The 21,111-nt window shown below is 33.0% G+C and overlaps 4 protein-coding genes across 4 annotated transcripts; 1 reads left to right on the top strand and 3 right to left on the bottom strand.

The window, feature by feature from the left end:
- Window positions 1-498: 498 nt before the first annotated feature.
- On the bottom strand, window positions 499-4,008 carry LOC123885787 (protein-L-isoaspartate O-methyltransferase 1-like). Its single transcript, XM_045935109.1, has 4 exons — window positions 3,725-4,008; window positions 2,595-2,865; window positions 1,812-1,976; window positions 499-976 (listed from the first exon to the last, which is right to left on the bottom strand). The coding sequence occupies exons 1-4, from the start codon at window positions 3,902-3,904 to the stop codon at window positions 726-728; spliced, it is 867 nt and encodes a 288-aa protein (XP_045791065.1). The 5' UTR covers window positions 3,905-4,008; the 3' UTR covers window positions 499-725.
- Window positions 4,009-4,468: 460 nt separating this feature from the next.
- Window positions 4,469-6,992, bottom strand: LOC123884927 (protein MHF2 homolog). The gene is made up of 6 exons (XM_045934151.1): window positions 6,879-6,992; window positions 6,755-6,803; window positions 6,610-6,650; window positions 5,217-5,262; window positions 5,028-5,081; window positions 4,469-4,920 (listed from the first exon to the last, which is right to left on the bottom strand). The coding sequence occupies exons 1-6, from the start codon at window positions 6,900-6,902 to the stop codon at window positions 4,817-4,819; spliced, it is 318 nt and encodes a 105-aa protein (XP_045790107.1). The 5' UTR covers window positions 6,903-6,992; the 3' UTR covers window positions 4,469-4,816.
- A 1,797-nt stretch (window positions 6,993-8,789) lies between these two features.
- On the bottom strand, window positions 8,790-11,595 carry LOC123885064 (protein JINGUBANG-like). Its single transcript, XM_045934286.1, has 2 exons — window positions 11,299-11,595; window positions 8,790-9,998 (listed from the first exon to the last, which is right to left on the bottom strand). Exons 1-2 carry the CDS (start codon window positions 11,519-11,521, stop codon window positions 9,106-9,108), a joined length of 1,116 nt encoding a protein of 371 aa, XP_045790242.1. The 5' UTR covers window positions 11,522-11,595; the 3' UTR covers window positions 8,790-9,105.
- A 4,793-nt stretch (window positions 11,596-16,388) lies between these two features.
- Window positions 16,389-19,312, top strand: LOC123885863 (autophagy-related protein 16-like). Its single transcript, XM_045935203.1, has 4 exons — window positions 16,389-16,732; window positions 16,953-17,134; window positions 17,236-17,431; window positions 18,010-19,312. The coding sequence occupies exons 1-4, from the start codon at window positions 16,589-16,591 to the stop codon at window positions 19,030-19,032; spliced, it is 1,545 nt and encodes a 514-aa protein (XP_045791159.1). The 5' UTR covers window positions 16,389-16,588; the 3' UTR covers window positions 19,033-19,312.
- The last annotated feature ends 1,799 nt before the right edge of the window (window positions 19,313-21,111 follow it).

Raw genomic sequence — 21,111 nt, 5'->3', positions numbered from 1 at the left:
ATGTCATTGCTGCTTTTAACGGTCAAGTAAGTAAAGCACAACTCATTTCTCACAGCTTCATCATTGGTACATAGCATGCTAGCAGAGGTTTATAATATAAATGTTTGAATCATTAGCGGACAAACACATTTGAATTGATTTATTTTTAAGCTTATGCCAAACAGGTTATACAAATAAGTTTTTTATTAAGCTAAACAATAGTACGATTGATTTTTTATATAAGCTTGAACGGAACCGAATTGCTTGTTTAATCGTTAAAGGATGAACGGTGGTGCCACTAAAAAATGATGAGTGCAGGAAATTTTCAACTTTCAAAGTGAGTGTTGCTTGATTTCTTTCTTAACTTTTAATGGCTGAATATACGATTTCAATTTTTTAATGTTCCTTTTTGGCAGTTGGTTTCATATTAGATTTGCATTTTTCAATTCTAACAAAACTTCTCAACTATCCTGCCACATCAACATGATATATAAACAACTCCATCTAATATCACAAATATTTGATAAACTGAAAAATTATATTCAAATAACCAACGCAATTATTTATGGAATAGTTATTAGTTATTACATAAATCTATTCTTTTTTCATTTTGGTGTAAGAAAATAAAACTAACATGAACTATACAAATTCTTACAGAATGTATATGGCGTTTGGTACAGATGACCACAAATATCTGAAAGTATCAGCCACCCTAATTCAGGATTTTGCTTCCACTTTTGCTACCCTTATTCCCCTTTAAGTTGAGCTTCTTTGCTAGTGAGAGGCACATATCGAACAGAGGTCTCAGTCCGGATACTGATAGAACCATCGGAGTTTTTGTCCACAACCTTTAAATCTTGAAATACGTTTCCAACTGGAATAACCATTCGACCACCCGGATTCAATTGATCAATAAGTGGTTGGGGAATTTCTGGTGCCGCTGCTCCAACGTGAATGGCATGATAAGGAGCAAACTCAGGCCAACCCTGCCTTCCATCTGTCGACACAACAATTATCCAAATCTTTGAAATTAAAGATCCGCCAACTTAAAATAGCAATCATTTAATTTCTTAAGAAGCAATAATATAACAAATGCAACTATTGCCATAACCAGAAGAAAGAGTTTGTGATAGTGAAAATGGAGACACACTAATATATTAGATGGCCATAACATAAAGAATATTTACGGATCAATTCTACTTTTAGCTTAAGATGACTCAATCACATAATAAAAATCTCAAATCTGACCAGGACGTTATCGTTTTTATGTATTTGAAGGACTCATCTAAATTTCAACTATCCAGTCATTACTAATCTTTCATCCCCTATAAACAGAGATATAGACAAGATTAAACTGTCATGGTCTGATAGAGACATGGATATTATGAGGTGCCTAATTCCTGCATCACATAGTATAAGATGTTTGGTGAAGTACTTGTGGCTTGGTTCTTCCCCCTGCTAGCTAGTTTTTAAGGGAGGGTTCTGCAAGTGGTTGTGTGCTTATTAAATGGTATCAGATAAAGAGATGGCTGAAAAAAGCTAAGTGAAGCGTTGTAGAGTGCAGCCATTGAGACTTTGGCTCACAGTGGTTGTGCAATGATAGAGACTTCGGTATTATAGAGTGCCAAAACCATACATCGAGTATCATAAGATATTCAGCAGGTTACTTAAATGGCTTAGTTCTTCTCTCTCGATACATAGTTTTTAAGGGAGGATTCCCAAGTGCTCGAGTGCTTATCATGGTCAAATAGATCAAAGGAAACAGTACTATTGTTGTGCAAGAAGTATACAAATTTATATTTTCAGATCAGCAGAAATAATAGAAACTGTACCACACTCATGCACAGAAAGAGAGCCATCTTTCAATAGTGGAGCTGCGGCACTTTTTTCAATATTCTTGTTTGAAAAGGAAACCAATTCAGGAATATGTTCCACACCAACAGCACGACCATTGGGTCCAACCATCAAGGCAAAGCATGCTGTCAGGTACCCAGTCCCTACAAATTGATCCAAAGTATAGTGATTGTGAGGATCAAATACAGAGAAAATAAAGGAAAAAACTTCAGCTAACATCACTTAATTTTGTAAAGCACATCTTAAAACTAGAAAGTTTTTCACATAAACATCGGCTCTGTTTGGGAAGGCCAATAAGCTAGCTTATAGCTTATAAGCTAAAAGCTCTGTTTGGTAACAATTTTTAGAAACGAGCTTATAGCTTATTTTTCAAACGCTATTTGAAGTAGCTTATGAGTTTATAGCTTATAGCTTATCATATTTTCTTTCAATTTTACCCCTATCATCTTGCTTGAAAAAAATTAAATATTAGTAATTAAACATATCTTTTTTATGTCATTTCATACTTATAAGCTAGTACAACCGCTAATTTTACCAAACACTACAAATTCAATCAGCTAGCTTATTCGCTATAAGCTAAAAGTTAGCTTATAAGCTAACCGCTATAAGCTCATCCGCTATTTTTTACCAAACAAAGCCATCATCAGCTACACAAGCAAATTGTCTAATCAACAAACACGATTTATCTAGTGTCGATATGATTCATTAACAACAAAGCAAGTACACACATTATTTTGTGATAAATGTGATGGAGAGTATACCGGAGCCAACGTCGAGAGCATGCATTCCAGGTTGCAAATAATTCTCAAGCAACTGAAGGCAGGTTGCATGCATGTGTGGTGCAGATATAGTGGCATTGTAGCCTATAGCCATGGGACTGTCTATGTAAGGTTGTGCCCCATTTGGTACAAATAAACCTCTATCAATGTTTTCCAATACTTCAGCTACCTTTCTAGATTTGATTATTCCGTAACTCTGTAAATTCTCCACCATCCCTTTGTTTTTTTTTATGGCACTCCCAGACCAGTATTGCTGCAATTTTTTGCAATATTATATTTAATTTATTTTTAAAAAATAAATAAAATAAGAAATTTATGACCTAAAAAATGCAAAAAAAAAAAAAAAAAAAACTGAAGAAAAATAAAAACAAATAAGTTTTGATACAATACATAAAACAAAATTTAAAATCCATAGACTTAGGGGTGATCGTATCCGAACCAATCCAAAAATAAAACCGCAAACAGAACCAATCCAAACCGAAAACCGCAAAAAACCATATTTAGTTTGAACCGCACGGATCATTTTTCTTCTAAACTGCGCGGTTTGGTTTGTGGTTTTCATTTCAAAAAAACCAAACCGCAATAGTAGCAATCAACTTATTACTAGTCCAACTTAGCAAGCTCAACTCATATTGAGCCTAAGGATGGCAATGGGTAGGGTATGGGTAGGGTACTATAGTACTCATACCCATACCCGCAAATTGAAAAAAATACTCGTACTCATCTCCATACCCGCGTGGGTAACAACTTTTGCCCCGTCCCCACACCCTATTGGTAACTAAGTACCCATACTCTATGGGTACCTAAGTACTCATTCCCGTACCCATTACCCGCAATTTTACTAAAAAATAAATTGATCAATTATAAAATATTCATATTTTATTCCGTCTCAGGTTTGGCACGACAGATCATCAACTGTGCCAATTTTGGGGCTAATTTAGTTTCTTCAAAAAAGAAAAATTAAAATCCATATTTGAAAACAAAATAGAAGTAATCTGAGGAAAATTAGTTGAGGATGTGCTATTTGCTTAATCGGTAGTTTAACTCTTTAGCGATCAGAAAGAACAACAAGGATGAATGGAAATTGAGAGACGATAAATGGGAGAGGTTACCTCCATCCTAGAGAGAGAGGGAGAGAACTGTGTTGACGGAGTTGGAGCTGTGATCTTAGCAGTGAGTACCACGCGGATCAGAATGAGTGAAAGGAAAGTTCGCAGAGATGCTGCAACCGGAAAAATGCGTTTATTCACTTTTTTCATTTTTTTTTGTGTCAACTGAATAATATACATCATCCCCACCAGTATTCCTGTGTGGGCTGGTTGATTTGAGAAATGGAATGGGCTTGTGTAATTTCACTAATTTGGGTTTGACTCAAAAACCAATGAGAATTTCATTTGGCGCACTGTTTCTTGCGCGCTCTATTAATTTTCATTTTTACCCTTTCGATACTTAAGCAACGGACATTATAAAAATGAAAAATTTGACACCCTATACAATTCTCTACTTAAGTAGCGGACTCAATTCTATTTTGCGGTAAAGAGTGATCATAATTGATTGAATTGACTAATAGGGGAACTGAATTAATTGGACTAATTTGTGTTATTTCATAAATTTTAGACATGAAATATTTCACTCACAATTTTTAAAACTAAATTGGTGATTCACTTTTTATATTAGACATTCTAACATGATTAGTTAAATTTGATTTATTTGTTGTAAAATATGTGTTGATATCTAATATCGACTCTCAAATACATATTTACTTCTTTCAATCAACTGGAGATCATTCTCTTAATAAAAATTAAACTCCTTTTAAGGAATAACATTATTTTGTCAAAAAATTCAAAGAAAGAATATAATGTACTCTTTAAGATACTTATTATTAGCAATTTAGCATTTGCTTACATGCCTAATCCATCTTCAGGTAAAAACATGGGGGAGCTCCATGGTATTTTACACATATAGAGACTCGTCTAGGGTGAGTTTAAAATATCAAATATAACCAGATGGTGGAGAGCGCTCAGCAGTAGAATAGTCATGCAATAAAAAGAAACTACAGAAACAGTCCCTTTCTTTTGATTTCCATGTAGAGAACTAGTTGCATCTGATACAACTTTTCACCAAAAAACTTAGTGAGCTTTTAACTAGATCTATGATGGGAGGGTGTAAAAGTTACAGATCAGTATTTCAAATCATCAAATGCTTTAGAAATCTAAAAGTAACTGAGGAAGAATACTCTCCAAATGAGTAGCTTCTATTTGACCATCACCCTCAGTGTCTGCAATTGCAACAGATCGCTGAATAGCCTCTGCATCAACAGAAAGGTAATGTCAAAAACAAGATGACATAGAATATGTGCAAATCATAGTCGTGAGCAAGCATTAATGTGTTTCTTCTCTTTTAATATTGATGAACCTGTGACAAAAACACGGAGAAGTTCACAAGTAAGCTTCAGAGCACTAGCATTAGCTGCATGAGAAAAACGGGACAAATGAGTTCTGGTAAACAACCGATTTGCAATGCCAAGACAACTATAGTGTGACATGATCACATAATCTCCACCAAACAAGAAATCTGTTAACAGAGTGATAATGACATAATTACCAGAAGTTGTCCGATTCTTCTTCGACGATCCAGCTCCTCCCTGTAGCTGTAAGTAAAAACCATTTGAGGATATCAACACACAATGCAACAATTAAGTAGGAGGTATTCTATAAGATTATATCTAAAGAAAATAGTTAAATTAATTGAGAATTTAGGACCAATTAAGGATGCCAATGTTCTACTCTTATCAATAGCACCCAGCCAGTTTTTTTTTATTTTTAAAAAATAGTTTGAGAAGTAAGAACCATCATACCATAAAAACAAATGTGGCAATACCTAAATAGTAATAATGAAAATATATTGAAAGGGCAACAGTTGGGCATTGACACATAATAATTTGAACATGAAAGTCATTGAATATAACTACATGTGTCGGTGTCGTGCTGCCGTGCTGGTGCTACATAGGATATAATAAAAAAAATAAACTACTATGCACTCTCTTGTATTTTGTGTTTCACTACATATCTCTCATTTATAACAAAACCCAACACAGAACCCTCTTGCACTCATAAAACATACACTACACCTAACTCTAAATACTCTAAGGTCACAAATTTCTTAATTAACCAGTTAGCACATGGTCTACAAGGATCTTTTGAGGTCATTCAGATTCATATATATTCATAGTTTCAAGTTGAAGGCTCTTCAAGAACGTGGTCATATTCTCAAAAGTAATAATTGAATAAGTTTTTGAAAAGTACATATCCTTCCTTATATAGCATATGAAGGGTATCTTGTACCCTATAAAGTGATTGAAATTGAAAGACCATGTAAGCAATACTTAACCAAATGTTGTAAATGTGCAGAACATTAAAACAAAAGAATGAAACTAGCAACTAGAGATAGTTCGAATTGCTAATAAGCAAATAACAGAAGAAGATAAAACAAGGGCTAATAAGCAAATCACAAAAGAAGAAAAAACAAGGAAAGAAATATGATAAACATGGTTTATAAAAAGTTTGAGAAACATGGAGTATTAAGTATAAAGCCCACACAAGAAAGTGGATTCAGGCGTTTTCCACTGATTAACATGAACCAGTCACAAGTAAAGTTATTGGTTGAGAGGGAAAGCATTGCAAAAATCTATCAAGCACAAACACTTCTAGGATTGGATGTGTCTCGGTGTCCCACACATATGATTACATTGAATTATGTCATATTTTGAAATTTTTATCGGTGCCGACGTGTCAGTGTCCGTCCTTCATTGGCCAAAACAAATTTAATGTTCCAAATGCAAAATCCCCAAATTCAACTAGCAGCATTAAGAAACATGAAAATGAAGAAACAAACATAAAAAAAGTATCATCTAAGATTTCAGGTTTCAGCTAAGCCAACAAACAAACACATGGCATGCATGAATTAGAAAGTTATATATTGGGAAAATCTGAAAAACCTCGGAATCCAAAGCATCGTTGGTTGCAACATTTTCACGTTCTGCAAATGGAAACACAAATAATTTCAGAAAATGAAAATGATAAAGTTAGAAATTCATATAAATTTGGGAATTAGAATAGTAATAGTAAGAAAAGGTGTGTAACCAAGGGTTCGCAATGTCCAAATGCGCTTCATGATAGAATGGATCAAATCCTGTTATTGAACGAAGAAATTGAGTTAACGATAGAAGAAAAGTGATAGGAAGAAAGGGTTATAGGATCAACTTACAGAGTCGAAGGTAGGTTCCTCCATTTGTGATTGCAGCAAAGCAAAAAGTGGTTTCGCCAATCACCCGCACAGAAGAAATGACACTAGATTTGGAGGGAAAAATGAAAATATAACAATAACACAAGAAATGAAGCATACATAAATGAACTAATGAAGTAAGCTTATTAGTAAGTTCAATCTTTTCAAAAGAGTTTATAGATTATTCTACTACTTTTTTTAAATGTTATTTGAATTACCTTATATTTCTTTCATTTTTAGTTTTGTTTGGTAAAAAATAACTTATAACCGATAAGTTAGTTTATAGTGGATAACTTATAAACTAGCTTTTAGCTTATAGCGAATAATCTAGTTGATTGAATTTATAGTGTTTGGTAAAATTAGTAGTTGAACTAGCTTATAAGTGTGAAATGATATAAAAAAATATGTTTAATTAATATTTAATTTTTTAAGTAAGATGATAAGGGTAAAATTGGAAGAAAAGATGATAAGCTATAAGCTACTTGAAATAACGTTTGAAAAATAAGCTATAAGCTAATAAAATAAGCTATAAGCTATTTTTTTAAAACTATTACCAAACAGAGCTTTTAGCTTATAAGCTATAAGTTAGTTTATTGGCATTCCCAAACAGAATCTTTGTATTTTATCTAAACTTCATTTTTATTCTTTATTATTTATTCTCTAATTTAAAATAAAATAAATACAATGCGCTATGTTCTACCTTCTTTTGTTTTATGAAATATTTCAACATTTATTATCGTATAATTCATTGTTTTTTTTTTGTCAAGTAGTCTAGTGGCTAAAAATTTCATCTTTAAAGTGGATAAGTGAGATGATCGAAGTTCAAATACCGATTCCTACATATATAATGCAATATCGTACCAATTGAATTAAGTTCACGAGACTATTATATATAAGCTCACCCGAACAATTCAATCTTTCCCCACGTTTGCTTAAACTTGCCCAAGTTTTTAGCAACCTATATGGCTATATCTACACTAACCGGCCTCACAGTATATAATGTTATTTAATATGAGAAGCTTACCCACTAAACCTCTATTCTATAGCCACTTCTTTCTTTGATCAGTAGGCACTTCCATATGCATTTTCCCACAAAATAGCCAATGGGAATAAATGATCATAATCTTGTACGGTGTAGGGTGTTGGCATAGTCTAGTAATACTTTGAGTGTGTTTTGTGGAGCGAGGTTGGAGTGGCTCAATCACTTATTTATGATTTGTGAATTGACATTCCGTGTGTGGGATTGTGACTTGTGAATTGTCGAGTTATTTGAAAGTTTTTTTAAGATGGATAAAACGGAATTTAAACTACTTACGACTTTAGTTTGACATATAATATAGATACCCAGAATGATATGTTATCTTTATTGGAGGTTCCTTGACGCTGAGAATTTGATGGATAGGATGAATATACGTTCTAACTTTAGTTCCTATTTAAATTTTAATAAATATATATTCCAAAGGTTCAACAAAAAGTGTATATACTTATTAAAATCAAATTTATTTAATTATCCTTAAACTCTTAAATTTTTGAATTATTTTTTTGAAAGTATTTTTAAATCATTATAAAATATTCATTTACTAAAATTTAGAAATTTTTTATAATGATTTTTTTTTAAATAGTTTAGTAATTAGAATTTTTTTTTTGCATTAGTAGTTAGAATTTTAACAATGTTATTATTTTTCGAATCTATATTATAGATTTTTTTTTTACTAAATTACAAATTATAGATTTTCACTATATATTATATAGATTGTTATGAATGAATATTGATCAAATTTGTGTAATATTATTGCCCCCTACAAAAGTTTGTATTATTTTTGTACGAAAGACCTGATCTGCATATAGTCAGAGTCAGTGCAGAAAAGAGAAAGACAAGGAAAGCAAATAAAGCTCATGGAACTTGTGACTTGTCATCACACAAAAATATTAAGCATCAATATATACATTTTATTTTGTTTCACTACTAATTTTGACTACAATCTTGAGCAAGGCTTTAAATTTAGCCACTAATATCAGTTTTGAAACTTGATCTTATGCTCTTAAGAAAAATACCAAAGCATAGAAGATACTCTTATTTAACCTATATTAATTTGCCATGTCCATTTAGCTGGTAAACATCAGTTCTACAACCAACACCACACGATTAAAAATTTTAAACGGGGTGTGGACTTGGCATGCAAAAGCATAATCAATTAAGTTTTAAGTTTTAAACCAAACCAAACACTTCCCACACTTTAATATCCCCATCAAGACTTCCACTAAACAGTGTCACAACCCCATCACCATCAGATTCATCATCATCTTCACCATCACCACGACAACCACCGGAAACCGCCACCAATGACTTAACCGGTTTTTCATGTCCTTCCAACACTCCTCTACAATAATACCCACCATTACCCTTTTCCCTCTGCCAAATCCTCACCGTCAGATCCGCTGACCCACTCACCAACAAATCATCAACGTTGACCAAACAAAGTATAGCCCCACTATGACCCTTCAACGTTTCCATCAAAACGACGTCGTTTTCGTTTTCTTTTTCCTCCCACACACAAATCGTCCCATCACTCCCACCGGAAAACAAAACCGTACCATTTCCGTTCAATGCCAACGCATTAACAGCCGGTTTCTGCTTCCCCACCGTACTCACCATCATGTAGCGTTTCACCTTATCATCCATCTTCCAAACCTTGATGCATCCATCAGCTGACGCCGTGTAAACGGCACCTTCATCGGAAACAACAACGGCGTTGATAGCATCGTCGTGACCGTTAAAAGACTCTAAACACCGGTAACCGGAAGATAAGTCCCAAATCTTAAAAGTTTTGTCCCATGAAACAGAGTACATGAGTTTCTCTTTATGGTTGACTACTAAACCTGACACAGTGTCATTATGTTGGATCCAAAGACTCTTCCGGTGACGTCGAACGTTGACGTAGTTTTTAGGAACGATGCCGCGGCATAACCGGTCTTTGACAGTTGGAAGGGAGGAGATAAGACGGTGTTGTTTTGAAGATGTGATAAGCCAGACCCGAATTTTACAGTCTTGGTGAGCAGTGAAGACTTTTGAACCGTTGAAGGTGATGGACTTGACAAAACCTGTATTAGAAATCATAAGATTGGTTAATATAGTTAGTTAAAATGTTATTTAGATTGATTGGTCTTGTTATCTTTTTCATTTCTTATTCAATCATATGTCCATGAATCAGCTCTATAGCACGGACACTTCTGATGACAGACGTGTCTACGCTATCTGATATGTCTCGATGTGAGACACTGACATGACATCTAACACATGTTTTTCAAATGTTTGTCTACTAGTTAGGAACCCGTGCAACGCACGGACGAGGACGATTAAATACATCACTTAGACAATTGTGTTTTTTTATAAAAAAGACATAATAATATAATTGTTGTTATACTTAGAACATAAATCAACAAACAAACAACTTCCATTTTTAAACCCTACAATTTCTTCTATACAAAGTTGTTTCCATAGATTGAGATAACTTGAAATTCCTTCCCTTCAACATCTATATGGGACACTCCCCGTGTTTTGTGTCAATAAAATGTCACTTTTAAAACCTACAATTTTTTCTATACAAAATTGTTTCTATAGATTGAGATAACTTGAAATTCATTCTCTTCAGCATTCATATGGGTCACTCTCCGTGTTTTGTGTCAATAAACTTTCACTTTAAAAACCTACAATTTATTCTATACAAAATTGTTTCCATAGATTGAGATAACTTGAAATTCATTTCTTCAACATCCATATGGGACACTCCCCGTGTTTTGTGTCAATAAACTTTTACTTTTAAAACTTACAATTTCTTCTATACAAAATTGTTTCCATAGATTGGGATAACTTGAAATTTCTTCCCTTCAGCATCCATATGGGATACTCCCCGTGTTTCGTGTCAATATATTTTCACTTTTAAAACCTACAATTTCTTCTATACAAAATTGTTTCCATAGATTGGGATAACTTGAAATTTCTTCCCTTCAGCATCCATATGTTAGTGTCTTGTATATGTGTAATTAGTGTCTTGTATATGTGTAATTAGTGTCTTGTCTTTGTTAGTGTCTTGTATATGTGTAATTAGTGTCTCTTGTGTTCATTGTTTGATATTACTCTATTAGAGATATTTCACTAATGTCCACAAATGCTAGCTCAACCGATAGAAATGTCGAAATTGCTAGTGTCGGACGTCAGGACCAGTGTTCGAATCCCGGTCACTCTACTTTGTGTGTGTGAGTTTTTAATGGCTTTGTCATTTCGTCTATCAACAAAAAAAAATCACTAATTATTTTCTCCGTCCTTAATTGTCCATATTATTGACTAAATAAATTATATTTTCAATAAAACTAAATATTAAAGACCAGAGAAGTAAATAACCTGAACCGGAGCTTTCATTGAAGGTGTCGATGTGTGTGTAATGAGAGGAAGAGAGGTCAAATACATTGATGAGGTTGAGAGAAGCGGCGTAGAGAAGGTTCTGGTGGACAGCGAGACATGTGATATGAGGTGCTAGGGTTTTGATGGAAGTGAGATATTGGTAGTTAAGGTTCTGTTCATGTTGAAGGTGGAGGAAGGTAGTGGTGAAGCCATTAATATTCATGGTGGAGAAGAGAGTGAGTAGTGTGAGTGATGTTAGACAAATAAAGGTGAGGTGAAATTAATGTACGATGAAGTGAGACAGAGGAGTAGCTGAGAAGGGAACATAAGTAGCGGTTGGGTTGAATTTTCGTGAGGGCACGTGGAAAAACCAGAATATGCAACACGTGGCAAGAAAACAAAGCTATGAGGAGTAACTTGGTGGGGTCGAAAAGAAAGTGGAGGGGTCCATATAAGATATGTTGGACCCTGGGAATCAGATTGGTCAACGTGTCGCATTTTAATTGCTAAAATTCTATTGACATACTATTGAGTGCTATCAACTATCTTTTCAAGTTTCAACACATGCACTCTACTATTTATTTGTATAGTTCCATCCAAATTAAAATTCAAATGATGAAGTACATAAGTCTTAGCTCAACTGATAAAAATATCGAAATTATTAGTTTGGATGTCGTGACTCAGATTCGAACTCGAGATCTCATCATTATATGTGAATTTAATTTCAGTGTGTATTACCACTCTATCTAAGAAAAAAAATAAAAAAAATTCAAATGATGAGTTTTACTCTATCCATCAATAATTTGGGGTATATGCATCAAAGTTTTTCTTTACACTACTCATTGAAAATTTTGAGTTGAGGTATTTAGTATTGAACTTATTTTTGAACTTATATAAAATAATTTATATAAATAAATAAATTTTTATCTGTTTATGAGTTTGTTAAGGTATTTTATGAAATAATAATTTATGAAGATACAATTTTTACTAGCGAGAACTTACGAATTAACAAAAAAACTTATTTATTTATATAAGCTATTTTTCATAAGCTCAAAAATAAAATTAATCCAAATAGATCCTTACACAACAACCGAAGAGAACAAGCTATATGAATGTAAAGTAAAAGTTGGTTCATATATAAAAAAAGAACTAAAAGTTGGTTAAAAATTAGTTGTTAATACCACACGTAAATCTACTTTAAGTGACTTGTTCTCATTAGTTGTTGAATAAATATTTCCAAATTATCAAGAGGTAGCGTAAATTTCACCCTAAATAAAAGTTAAAACATAGTATTTTGTTTAAATTTATATACTAAATACATTTTACCTTTAACTTTATATTAAAATTCAAAATAGTATTTGGGATCATGCCAAGTCAATTGAAATCAGGGCGAGTAAACATGATTATGCGAAACTCATAATAAATACAACCCAAAACCTTGATGAGTTATGGTCATGCATGGATCATTAACTTAAAAATAGGTGATATATAGATTTGTAGAATAATTAGCTTTAGTTGAATTGTAAAAATATTTTGTGTGATAGGAAGAAAATATATAGTAGAGCAGAAAATAAGAAAACAAAGGGAGAGGAGGGATCCTATTTATTGTGCCAATTTACATAATCTTTTTACTATGTATACCAAAGAGTTAGCATTGCAAATTTGCAATACCTCATTTGATGTCTATTCCACTATCTTCATAAGCCGTCCATTATTATTTCAAAAATTAATGGACATGGTAATGATAACGAGCTATATACTATTCTATTTAAAAAGGGTGAATATTTGTTCTCTTTTTTACTATTTTACACCAAAATAATTTTTTGATGCGTTGGCCTTTTTTACCACTTATTAACTTTAATTTAACTTTTTTCATAGTTTACTAGTATTTCCAAATCTTTTCCTTTCTTACTGATACTATTGCTACATTTTTCCTCGTCCGGAAGCCACTTTTTACATCATGGTATCGTTTTCATTGAAATCTCACATTATTCCCAACAATGGAAGCAAACATAATATACAGCCAGCCAAGTTAGTTTTACCAATTTCTAAAGTATAATAATAAAAACTTTATTTTCTAAAATATTGTCTCCTATACGCATAAAAATAATAATTTTTTAATATATGGTCCAAAACTAAAGATGTATTAATCTCAGTAATTTCTTCATATATATATGTATATGGGTTGAGTATTTTCTCTTAATTTTTTTTATTAAGAATCAATTTAATTTTTGCAATTATCTCTTAATTGAGACCCCTGTAAATGTAAATATAATGTAGTGTCTTATAAACTGAGTTAAGTTTACGAGACGTTCCGGCTGTCTGCACATATAATGCAATGTCCTATCAACTGAGCTAAGTTCACATGACTTTCCACTACTTAATTTTAGTTTCGAATAATTTTAGGGTCCGTTTGGATTAACTTATTTTTGAGCTTATACAAACAGCTTATGCAATATAAATTATGTTTTATGCTATTTTATAAATTCACATTAGTGAAAATTGTATTTTTATAAACTATTTTATCATAAACTAGCTTGACAAACTTATAATAATAGATAAAATAATAGATAAAATTGCATAAATTGTTTGCATAAGCTCAAAAATAAGCTAATCAAAATGGACCCTTAGTCTCTATCGTTAAATCAACATGTCGTTACTTTTATCTAACACTTTTGACTTTTAATAAAATTATATTTAATTCATCCATTTTTTTTTGACGATATAAATCATCCATTTTTTTTACCAATAAATCATCCATATATTTTTTTCAAGAAATCATCCATTTATTTTTTTTTACAAAAGAAATCATCCATATTTAACCTTGTATGTATTGTGCTGTGCAACTTCCGTATATTATGCAGAAACGTGCATTTTGATTGGGGCGCCTATTGTCGTGATGAATTCGTGATATATGTATTCGCTGTAAATAGCAATGCTCATTTCTAAAAGCCAATTTTACATTACATGTTTAAAAAAAAATTAAAGTCTCTTCCCCAATAATTACATTAATCAACATATAGATACATGATGCAAACATTCGTGTGTACGCCGGGTGAGGCATATACGATCAAAGTTTGTGCTATGCAATATAGTGGCATCTAAATTAAGATAACGAGTTCAAGTGGTTAATGAATATCTTTTAGGATGAATCGTTTGGGAAAATTAGAGTTCGATTCTCGGTGGAAATAATTATTGGCCAGACGTTACTTACCTCGTAACCGAATTCTAGATTATCGAACTCTAGTGTTACGTATCCAAAAATAATTTTTATTCGTTATTGACATCAATTATTTATGTATTAGGGTTTCCTACGCAAGAAACACGAGTTTGATCTTTGATGCAATATATAGTGGAGTAGAATCCCACCAGAGTAAAATAAACTATAGTATATGGCCCTGGAATATTACAAACAACATGTTAATGGAGATCTCAAAAGCATTAAACTACGGTGATCAATATATAATTTTAAACCTATTATAATTTGTGCAGTAGGGTCGGGCCCTAGGATGAAGACGTATGATTCTGTTTTTATATATCATTTTTTTAGACGAACCTTCACTCCAATGGAATTATGCTTGGAAGTGTACGTACTATTATTCTGGGTTCATAGGATGTAGCACAAAGGTTGTGCATATATATATTTTATTAAGGCATCGAATGTATGCTTTTTAGTTAATTAATAATGAATAATGATTATGGACACATGTATTAGATTAATGGATTGTTTAGTCTTAGCGATTAATTTTTATTTTGTTATTCGTAAGACTTAACTCAATTAGTAACGTCAATATTAGTAAGTTAAACATATGCAATTAGGTGTGTGTTTTAGGTAGCATAATCAATAACAGTAATATGAAAAAGAGCATATATAGTGTCCACTTTGAGCAAGTATGTGAGAACAACAAATTAGAGGCATCCCACTTGAATTTGTGCATTGGTATTGACTTGGGACCTGAGAGTGTGCTCAGGTATGAGGTTCGATTCTCTCTGGTGTCAATTTGGGCGGGCTAATTTAGCTTCTTAAAAAAAAAACAATTAGAGGCATGTTTAATTGGTTAAGCTAGTTGAGCGAGTTGGAGGTCCATGGTTCAAGTCCTACCAAGAAAAAAAACTAACATTGTAATATACTAACAACTAACAATTCGCTATAAAAAAAAAAGGTTTTTCTAACATGTGCAATCTTGCACAGGATAAACTTGAGTAATTAATGCTTATTTTGTTAGTTTTTTAAAATTCATTAATGAGTCAATTTTTTTTTCTCTCTCTCCCTATTTTTTCTTTCATAAAGGTTTTTAGTTAACTTCTCCCATAATTAAGGCATACTTTCTCTCTTATTAACCGTAGAAATATAAATATCCTCTAAATACACAAAAAAAAAAAAAAGTTATCACAGAGGAAAAACAATAGTTACACACAGAGACAACAAAATGAATTTTAATTACTCAAGTTTATATCCTGTGCATCCTGTGCAAGATGCACAGGATAGAAAATTCTTAAAAAAAAGTCTCTCTTGAAAGAAAAAAACCGAACCCATCCAATCTACACTATGTATGAAGTAAAATGTGAATTTCACCATACTTTTATCATTAGCGTCCTTTTATATGAAATTCGCATAAAAAACTCATAAAATAGTTTAATAAATTTTTTCATGGGAATAATTTTTAGCCAGACTATATTTAAATTATAAATTATCACACCATTATTTTCTTAAAAACTAGAACGTTAATAAAAAAATTGCTTTTAGAAAAAAGCGATAGAAATTAGGAAAGGGAATTACTTTTGTCACCTTAGGTTACTCACGCGCCTATTTTTACACATCCACTACTTTAAGTAGCGGAAGAGGATGTTATAAAATCTGAAATTTTGGGGAAAAATTATGTCCGCTACTTAAATAACGGACAATGTTTAAGTAACCAGTAGAACGGCAAAAGTAAGTCACTCCTATACTACTAAAGTGTCCCATTAGAAAAAGCAACGTAGCTGGAGAAAAAACTTTAGGCCCATTGGTAGTGTTGTGGGCCAAAATCCGCAAGATATTTATGGTTGAATGTTGAAAATTTACTAACCTCACCGTACTCTTATACTGTACCCCTACATTTAAATGCTTTGGAAACGCCTCTGCCTGTGGGACCCTATTTTGAGGTCTCTCTAATCTTCACCTGAAAACTATTCGAATCAAAACCCTAATTCAAGTTAGCGAATCCCAAATTCAAAATTCGTGTTCATTAATGTTCATTAATTTCAATAATTTAGTTTAAATTCGGTGATTCAATTGTTCTTCACAGTAATGGCAAAATCTCGCAAATCGCAAGAAGAAATTGCGATTGAAGCAATCAATCATGCTTTGAAAGCTCTTCGGAAACGCCATTTGCTTGAAGAAGCCGCTCATGCTCCTGCAATTCTCGCACTTTCTAGACCTATCATTTCTCAGGTACCCTTTTTGTAACAATATTCAATTTTTAGGGATTGTTAATTTTTATTTGATTATCACAAATAAAAATTTAATTTTCATTGTGGGACTATTAGAAATTTGTTGAAAAATGGTTCCAATTAATTACTAGTGCATAATATTTGTGAATGCTGTTTGATATTTTTCTGTGTTATTCAATTTTTTTTTGGTTGAATTAAGTATTGTGATTATGTCTTTGAAGGGTTCTGAATGGAAAGAGAAAGCTGAGAACTTGGAATTGGAACTTCAGCAATGCTATAAAGCGCAATCTCGGTTGTCGGAGCAACTTGTTGTGGAAGTAGCTGAGTGTAGAGTTTCAAAAGGTTTGCTTCAAGAGAAAGAAACTGCAATTGTTGATATGCAGAAGGAGTTAACAGAATTGAGGTTGTTTGATGTTTCTTATGTGTTGTAAAAGTGATTAATATTTATTTATTTTTTAGGTTTGTGATTAATGATTGTGACTTAAGTTAATTGTTCGATCACAGGGATGAGCGCTGTCAATTAAAGACGGATTTGGAACAAAAGGTTAAAGAAGTAGAATTACTTCTGGGTGAGAATTCAGAACTTAAAGCACATCTAGAGCAGATGACTATCAAAGCCAATGCAGCTGAAGCTGAAAATAAGATGTTGATTGACCGCTGGATGTTAGAAAAAATGAAGGATGCTGAACGCCTAAATGAGGTACATTACAATCTCATATTCTCATTCACCATACAAATTTTGGAACTAGATATTACTATTAGTACATATTTTCTGTGTGAATGGATTTGGCTTTGGCAAGTTTTGCAATCTTGACAAGAAACATTGGATTTGCGATGTAATTCTGAATTTATTTATTTTTATTTTTTTTATATTTTGAAATTTGAATTTTCTTTTTTGGGTTACCATGATATTGGTACGAAGTTTCCACCGCCGTTAGCGACGACTAATCTCCGCCAGGGAACCTGTGGGGCACACAAGGTGGGTTCTCCCCTCCCAACCGAGTTTTCTCCATAGGCATTAGCCAAAAATCGAACCCTTGACCACATGCTCAAGGGGACCAAGACCCTTACCACTTGGACCAATTCATTGTTGGTGAAATTTGAATATTATTAGTACTTAGTAGAATTGAATGACTGTAATCGTTACATTAGTAGTTTATATTTCTTACTTGTAGAATCCTCATAAGACTCTGATGTTAACAAATTCTAATTGCATATAATTGCAAATACCTACTTATGTTGCTGATTCAACTAATAATACAATTCTTATCCCTTTAGGCAAATGCACTATACGAAGACATGGTTCAGAGGCTAAAGGCTAGTGGCCTAGAACAACTTGCTAGGGAACAGGTGGATGGAATTGTTCGCCGAAGTGAAGAAGGTGCTGAATTCTTTTCAGAGTCCGACATTCCTTCCAATTGCAAATACAGGCTAAATGCACATGAAGGAGGTTGTGCTTCCTTATTGTTTGAGTACAATTCTAGTAAATTGATTACCGGGGGACAGGATCGTTCAGTTAAAGTGTGGGATACTAATACAGGATCCTTGAGTTCTAGTCTTAATGGCTGCCTTGGCTCAGTATTGGATCTCACTATCACCCATGATAATCGATCTGTTATTGCTGCAAGCAGCTCAAACAACTTGTATGTGTGGGATCTGAGCTCAGGCCGTGTCCGTCATACCCTTACTGGGCACACAGATAAAGTTTGTGCTGTTGATGTCAGCAAGGTTTCAAGTCGTCACGTTGTCAGTGCAGCATATGACCGTACTATAAAAGTTTGGGACTTGATGAAAGGTTACTGCATAAATACAATCATGTTTCCCAGCAACTGCAATGCTCTTTGCTTCAGCGTAGATGGACAGACCATATTTTCAGGACATGTTGATGGTAATCTTCGGTTATGGGACATTCAGAGTGGAAAGCTACTAAGTGAGGTTGCTGCACATTCACTTGCCGTCACGTCAATATCCCTTTCTCGAAATGGAGATATTGCATTGACTAGTGGAAGGGATAATTTACACAATTTGTTTGATGTACGATCTCTGGAAGTTTGTGGCACATTACGAGCCACAGTAAACAGAGTGGCTTCTAATTGGAGTCGCTCGTGTATCAGTCCAGACAACAGTCATGTTGCAGCTGGGTCTACTGATGGATCTGTTCATATATGGTCAATTTCTAAAGGTGAAATCGTCAGTACTCTGAAGGAGCATACTTCTTCTGTTCTCTGTTGTAGTTGGAATGGAATGGGAATGCCCCTTGCTTCAGCTGACAGGAATGGGATTGTATCCATTTGGTCATAATAGCGGTTCGGTAAAGCTCAACTTTACAGTTTTCAAATTGGCTGGCTGAATTCTTGATTAAATTCTTCTTTGTTTATACAGGACACCATTGATTTTTTTGAATGATGTATATATTAATTTTTAACTAAGTGTACTTTCATTTAGACTAGTTTTTCTCAACATCTCAAGGGAAGCATGAATAACACTAATGTGCAAATGAAGCTCTATTGTAATAAAGATACTGAATGAAATTTAGGATTTAACCATGTCATTGGCAGACATGAAATTATTCATTTTATAAGTGTCATATTCTATTCATACTTTACAGACATGAAAATCACCTTCGTCCAGCTAAAATTGGATTTGAATTCCTTAAAACAAAGTCTTCAGTTTAAGTCTTGTGGATGAAAAAAAAAAGTGGTTTGAAAAGATCATACTAAAAATTGCAAACCAAATTCTCTAGAAAAATTGGCTATCATCAAAACTGACAGATACTTTACATCGGTAACATGGTTATCAAAACAAGATTCTATTCATAATTTGTGATCTACGAACACAAAGGAATTGTATATCAACTAAGTTTGAATTTACACTTCAGACCAAAGAACCGACTTATTCAAGGACGCCAATTCCACTGTTTACCAGTGGAAGATCCATTTAAAGTTAGAATTTTACTCTGTATATGGACTGATCTAACATAATAATTGACACCAGAAGCATTCAAACCTAAAATCTTTAAGAGAATCAAACTTTGAAGTTTCGAGTCTTAACTCATACAAGTTTCTAAATGGATAAACAAACCTTTTCAAGTTATAGACAAAGTATAATCAAAGAAGTTACTCCAAGTATATGGCTATCCAAAAGGGATTAGATAAAACCTCTTTTAATGAAATTAAGACACGTGCTCGATCTATCATCAGTTTATGAAATAGATCATCACATAATTGATCATACTATGTAACTATGGCCTACTTGATGTTGTTAGTAATCTACAAATGCCATAAAAATGCATCGTTAGGAATTGAGAATAATTGGATTTTTTTTCCCAAGTGATTTAGTAGAGTCCAACGCATTACGCTAATGTGACTCTCTTCTCCAAGCAACAAACAAGCTAAAACGTCACACTAGAGTCAAAAATCAAAATCAAATGATAGTCACTGAAGACCAAAATTCATTTCTCATATTCCTTGTACCAAATCCAACATTAATGGCCTTTGGCACGTTATGTAACCAACTTAGTTAACATTAGCTTAGCAATATTGGTTTATATACACACAGTGACTGTATTATAATTAAACATTCTTCGTCTCATAAGATTAGTTGAGTTGACAGAAACATTATATTTTATCTATAGGAATTGGGGTTCGAATCACATACACTCCGCTTATATACTTCTTTTTTCTGATCAAGTAGTCTAGTGACTAGAAATTTCATCCTTAAGGTGGATAAGTTGGATGAACGGGGTTCGAATCTCGACCCCCTGCATATATAATGTAATGTCTCTGCCAACTGAGCTAAGCTCACAGAACCACTCCGCTTATTAACTTTAAAGGTGGAATTTTATACCACTAGACTACTTAATCAAAATAAAAAAAAGTATTAAATATTCTTCAAAATTTAAAATTATAAAAAATTCTAACTAATATCATAGTCTTGTTTTTATATGTAACAGAATCAAGTAATGTTATGCTCAACTCAAGCTAGCCAAACTACTTGTAAATAAATACAAGTTTTTTCGTCATCACCTTTATTACTCTACTCATGCACTTGAGAAGTGGAGCACTATTGTCCATCTTCCTTTGCACATGGAATTACACTACTTTCATAGGTCATCTCATCAGCTATGGATAAATGCAGTTAAGAATAATAGTTGCAGCAATCCACTTGCAACAATGTCACCTTCTTCCAAGCACATCAAGCTTGTTAAAGTATTGGCGTGTGATATACATATTAAAGACGAATATCTCAATCCTATGTTTGTCTAAACCAATTTTCATACTTAACGGATAATTTATTTATATGAATATCTCAATCCTAAGTTCGAACCCCATACACTCCATTTATTCATCTTAAAAGGTGAAATTTCTAGCTACTAGACTA

This window comes from Trifolium pratense, linkage group LG5, assembly GCF_020283565.1.
Source record: "Trifolium pratense cultivar HEN17-A07 linkage group LG5, ARS_RC_1.1, whole genome shotgun sequence".
Lineage (NCBI taxonomy): Eukaryota > Viridiplantae > Streptophyta > Magnoliopsida > Fabales > Fabaceae > Trifolium > Trifolium pratense.
Note: the sequence above shows the minus strand (reverse complement) of the source record. Positions and strands in the feature narration are given on the sequence as shown.

Excerpts from the sequence above, each read along its gene's own strand:
- LOC123884927 (XM_045934151.1), bottom strand. The coding sequence starts at position 6,902 with ATGGAGGAACCTACCTTCGACTCT. Across the intron at positions 5,263-6,609 it reads ACGATGCTTTGGATTCCGAG|CTACAGGGAGGAGCTGGATC; the intron begins GTTTTTCAGATT and ends TTTTACTTACAG. Across the intron at positions 5,082-5,216 it reads GAAGAATCGGACAACTTCTG|CTAATGCTAGTGCTCTGAAG; the intron begins GTAATTATGTCA and ends TTTCTCATGCAG.
- LOC123885787 (XM_045935109.1), bottom strand. The coding sequence starts at position 3,904 with ATGATGTATATTATTCAGTTGACACAAAAAAAAATGAAAAAAGTGAAT. Across the intron at positions 2,866-3,724 it reads CCTCTCTCTCTAGGATGGAG|CAATACTGGTCTGGGAGTGC; the intron begins GTAACCTCTCCC and ends AAAAAATTGCAG. Across the intron at positions 1,977-2,594 it reads TGCTCTCGACGTTGGCTCCG|GGACTGGGTACCTGACAGCA; the intron begins GTATACTCTCCA and ends ATCAATTTGTAG.
- LOC123885064 (XM_045934286.1), bottom strand. The coding sequence starts at position 11,521 with ATGAATATTAATGGCTTCACCACTACCTTCCTCCACCTTCAACATGAA. Across the intron at positions 9,999-11,298 it reads CAATGAAAGCTCCGGTTCAG|GTTTTGTCAAGTCCATCACC; the intron begins GTTATTTACTTC and ends TTTCTAATACAG.
- LOC123885863 (XM_045935203.1), top strand. The coding sequence starts at position 16,589 with ATGGCAAAATCTCGCAAATCGCAAGAAGAAATTGCGATTGAAGCAATC. Across the intron at positions 16,733-16,952 it reads CTAGACCTATCATTTCTCAG|GGTTCTGAATGGAAAGAGAA; the intron begins GTACCCTTTTTG and ends ATGTCTTTGAAG. Across the intron at positions 17,432-18,009 it reads ATGCTGAACGCCTAAATGAG|GCAAATGCACTATACGAAGA; the intron begins GTACATTACAAT and ends TTATCCCTTTAG.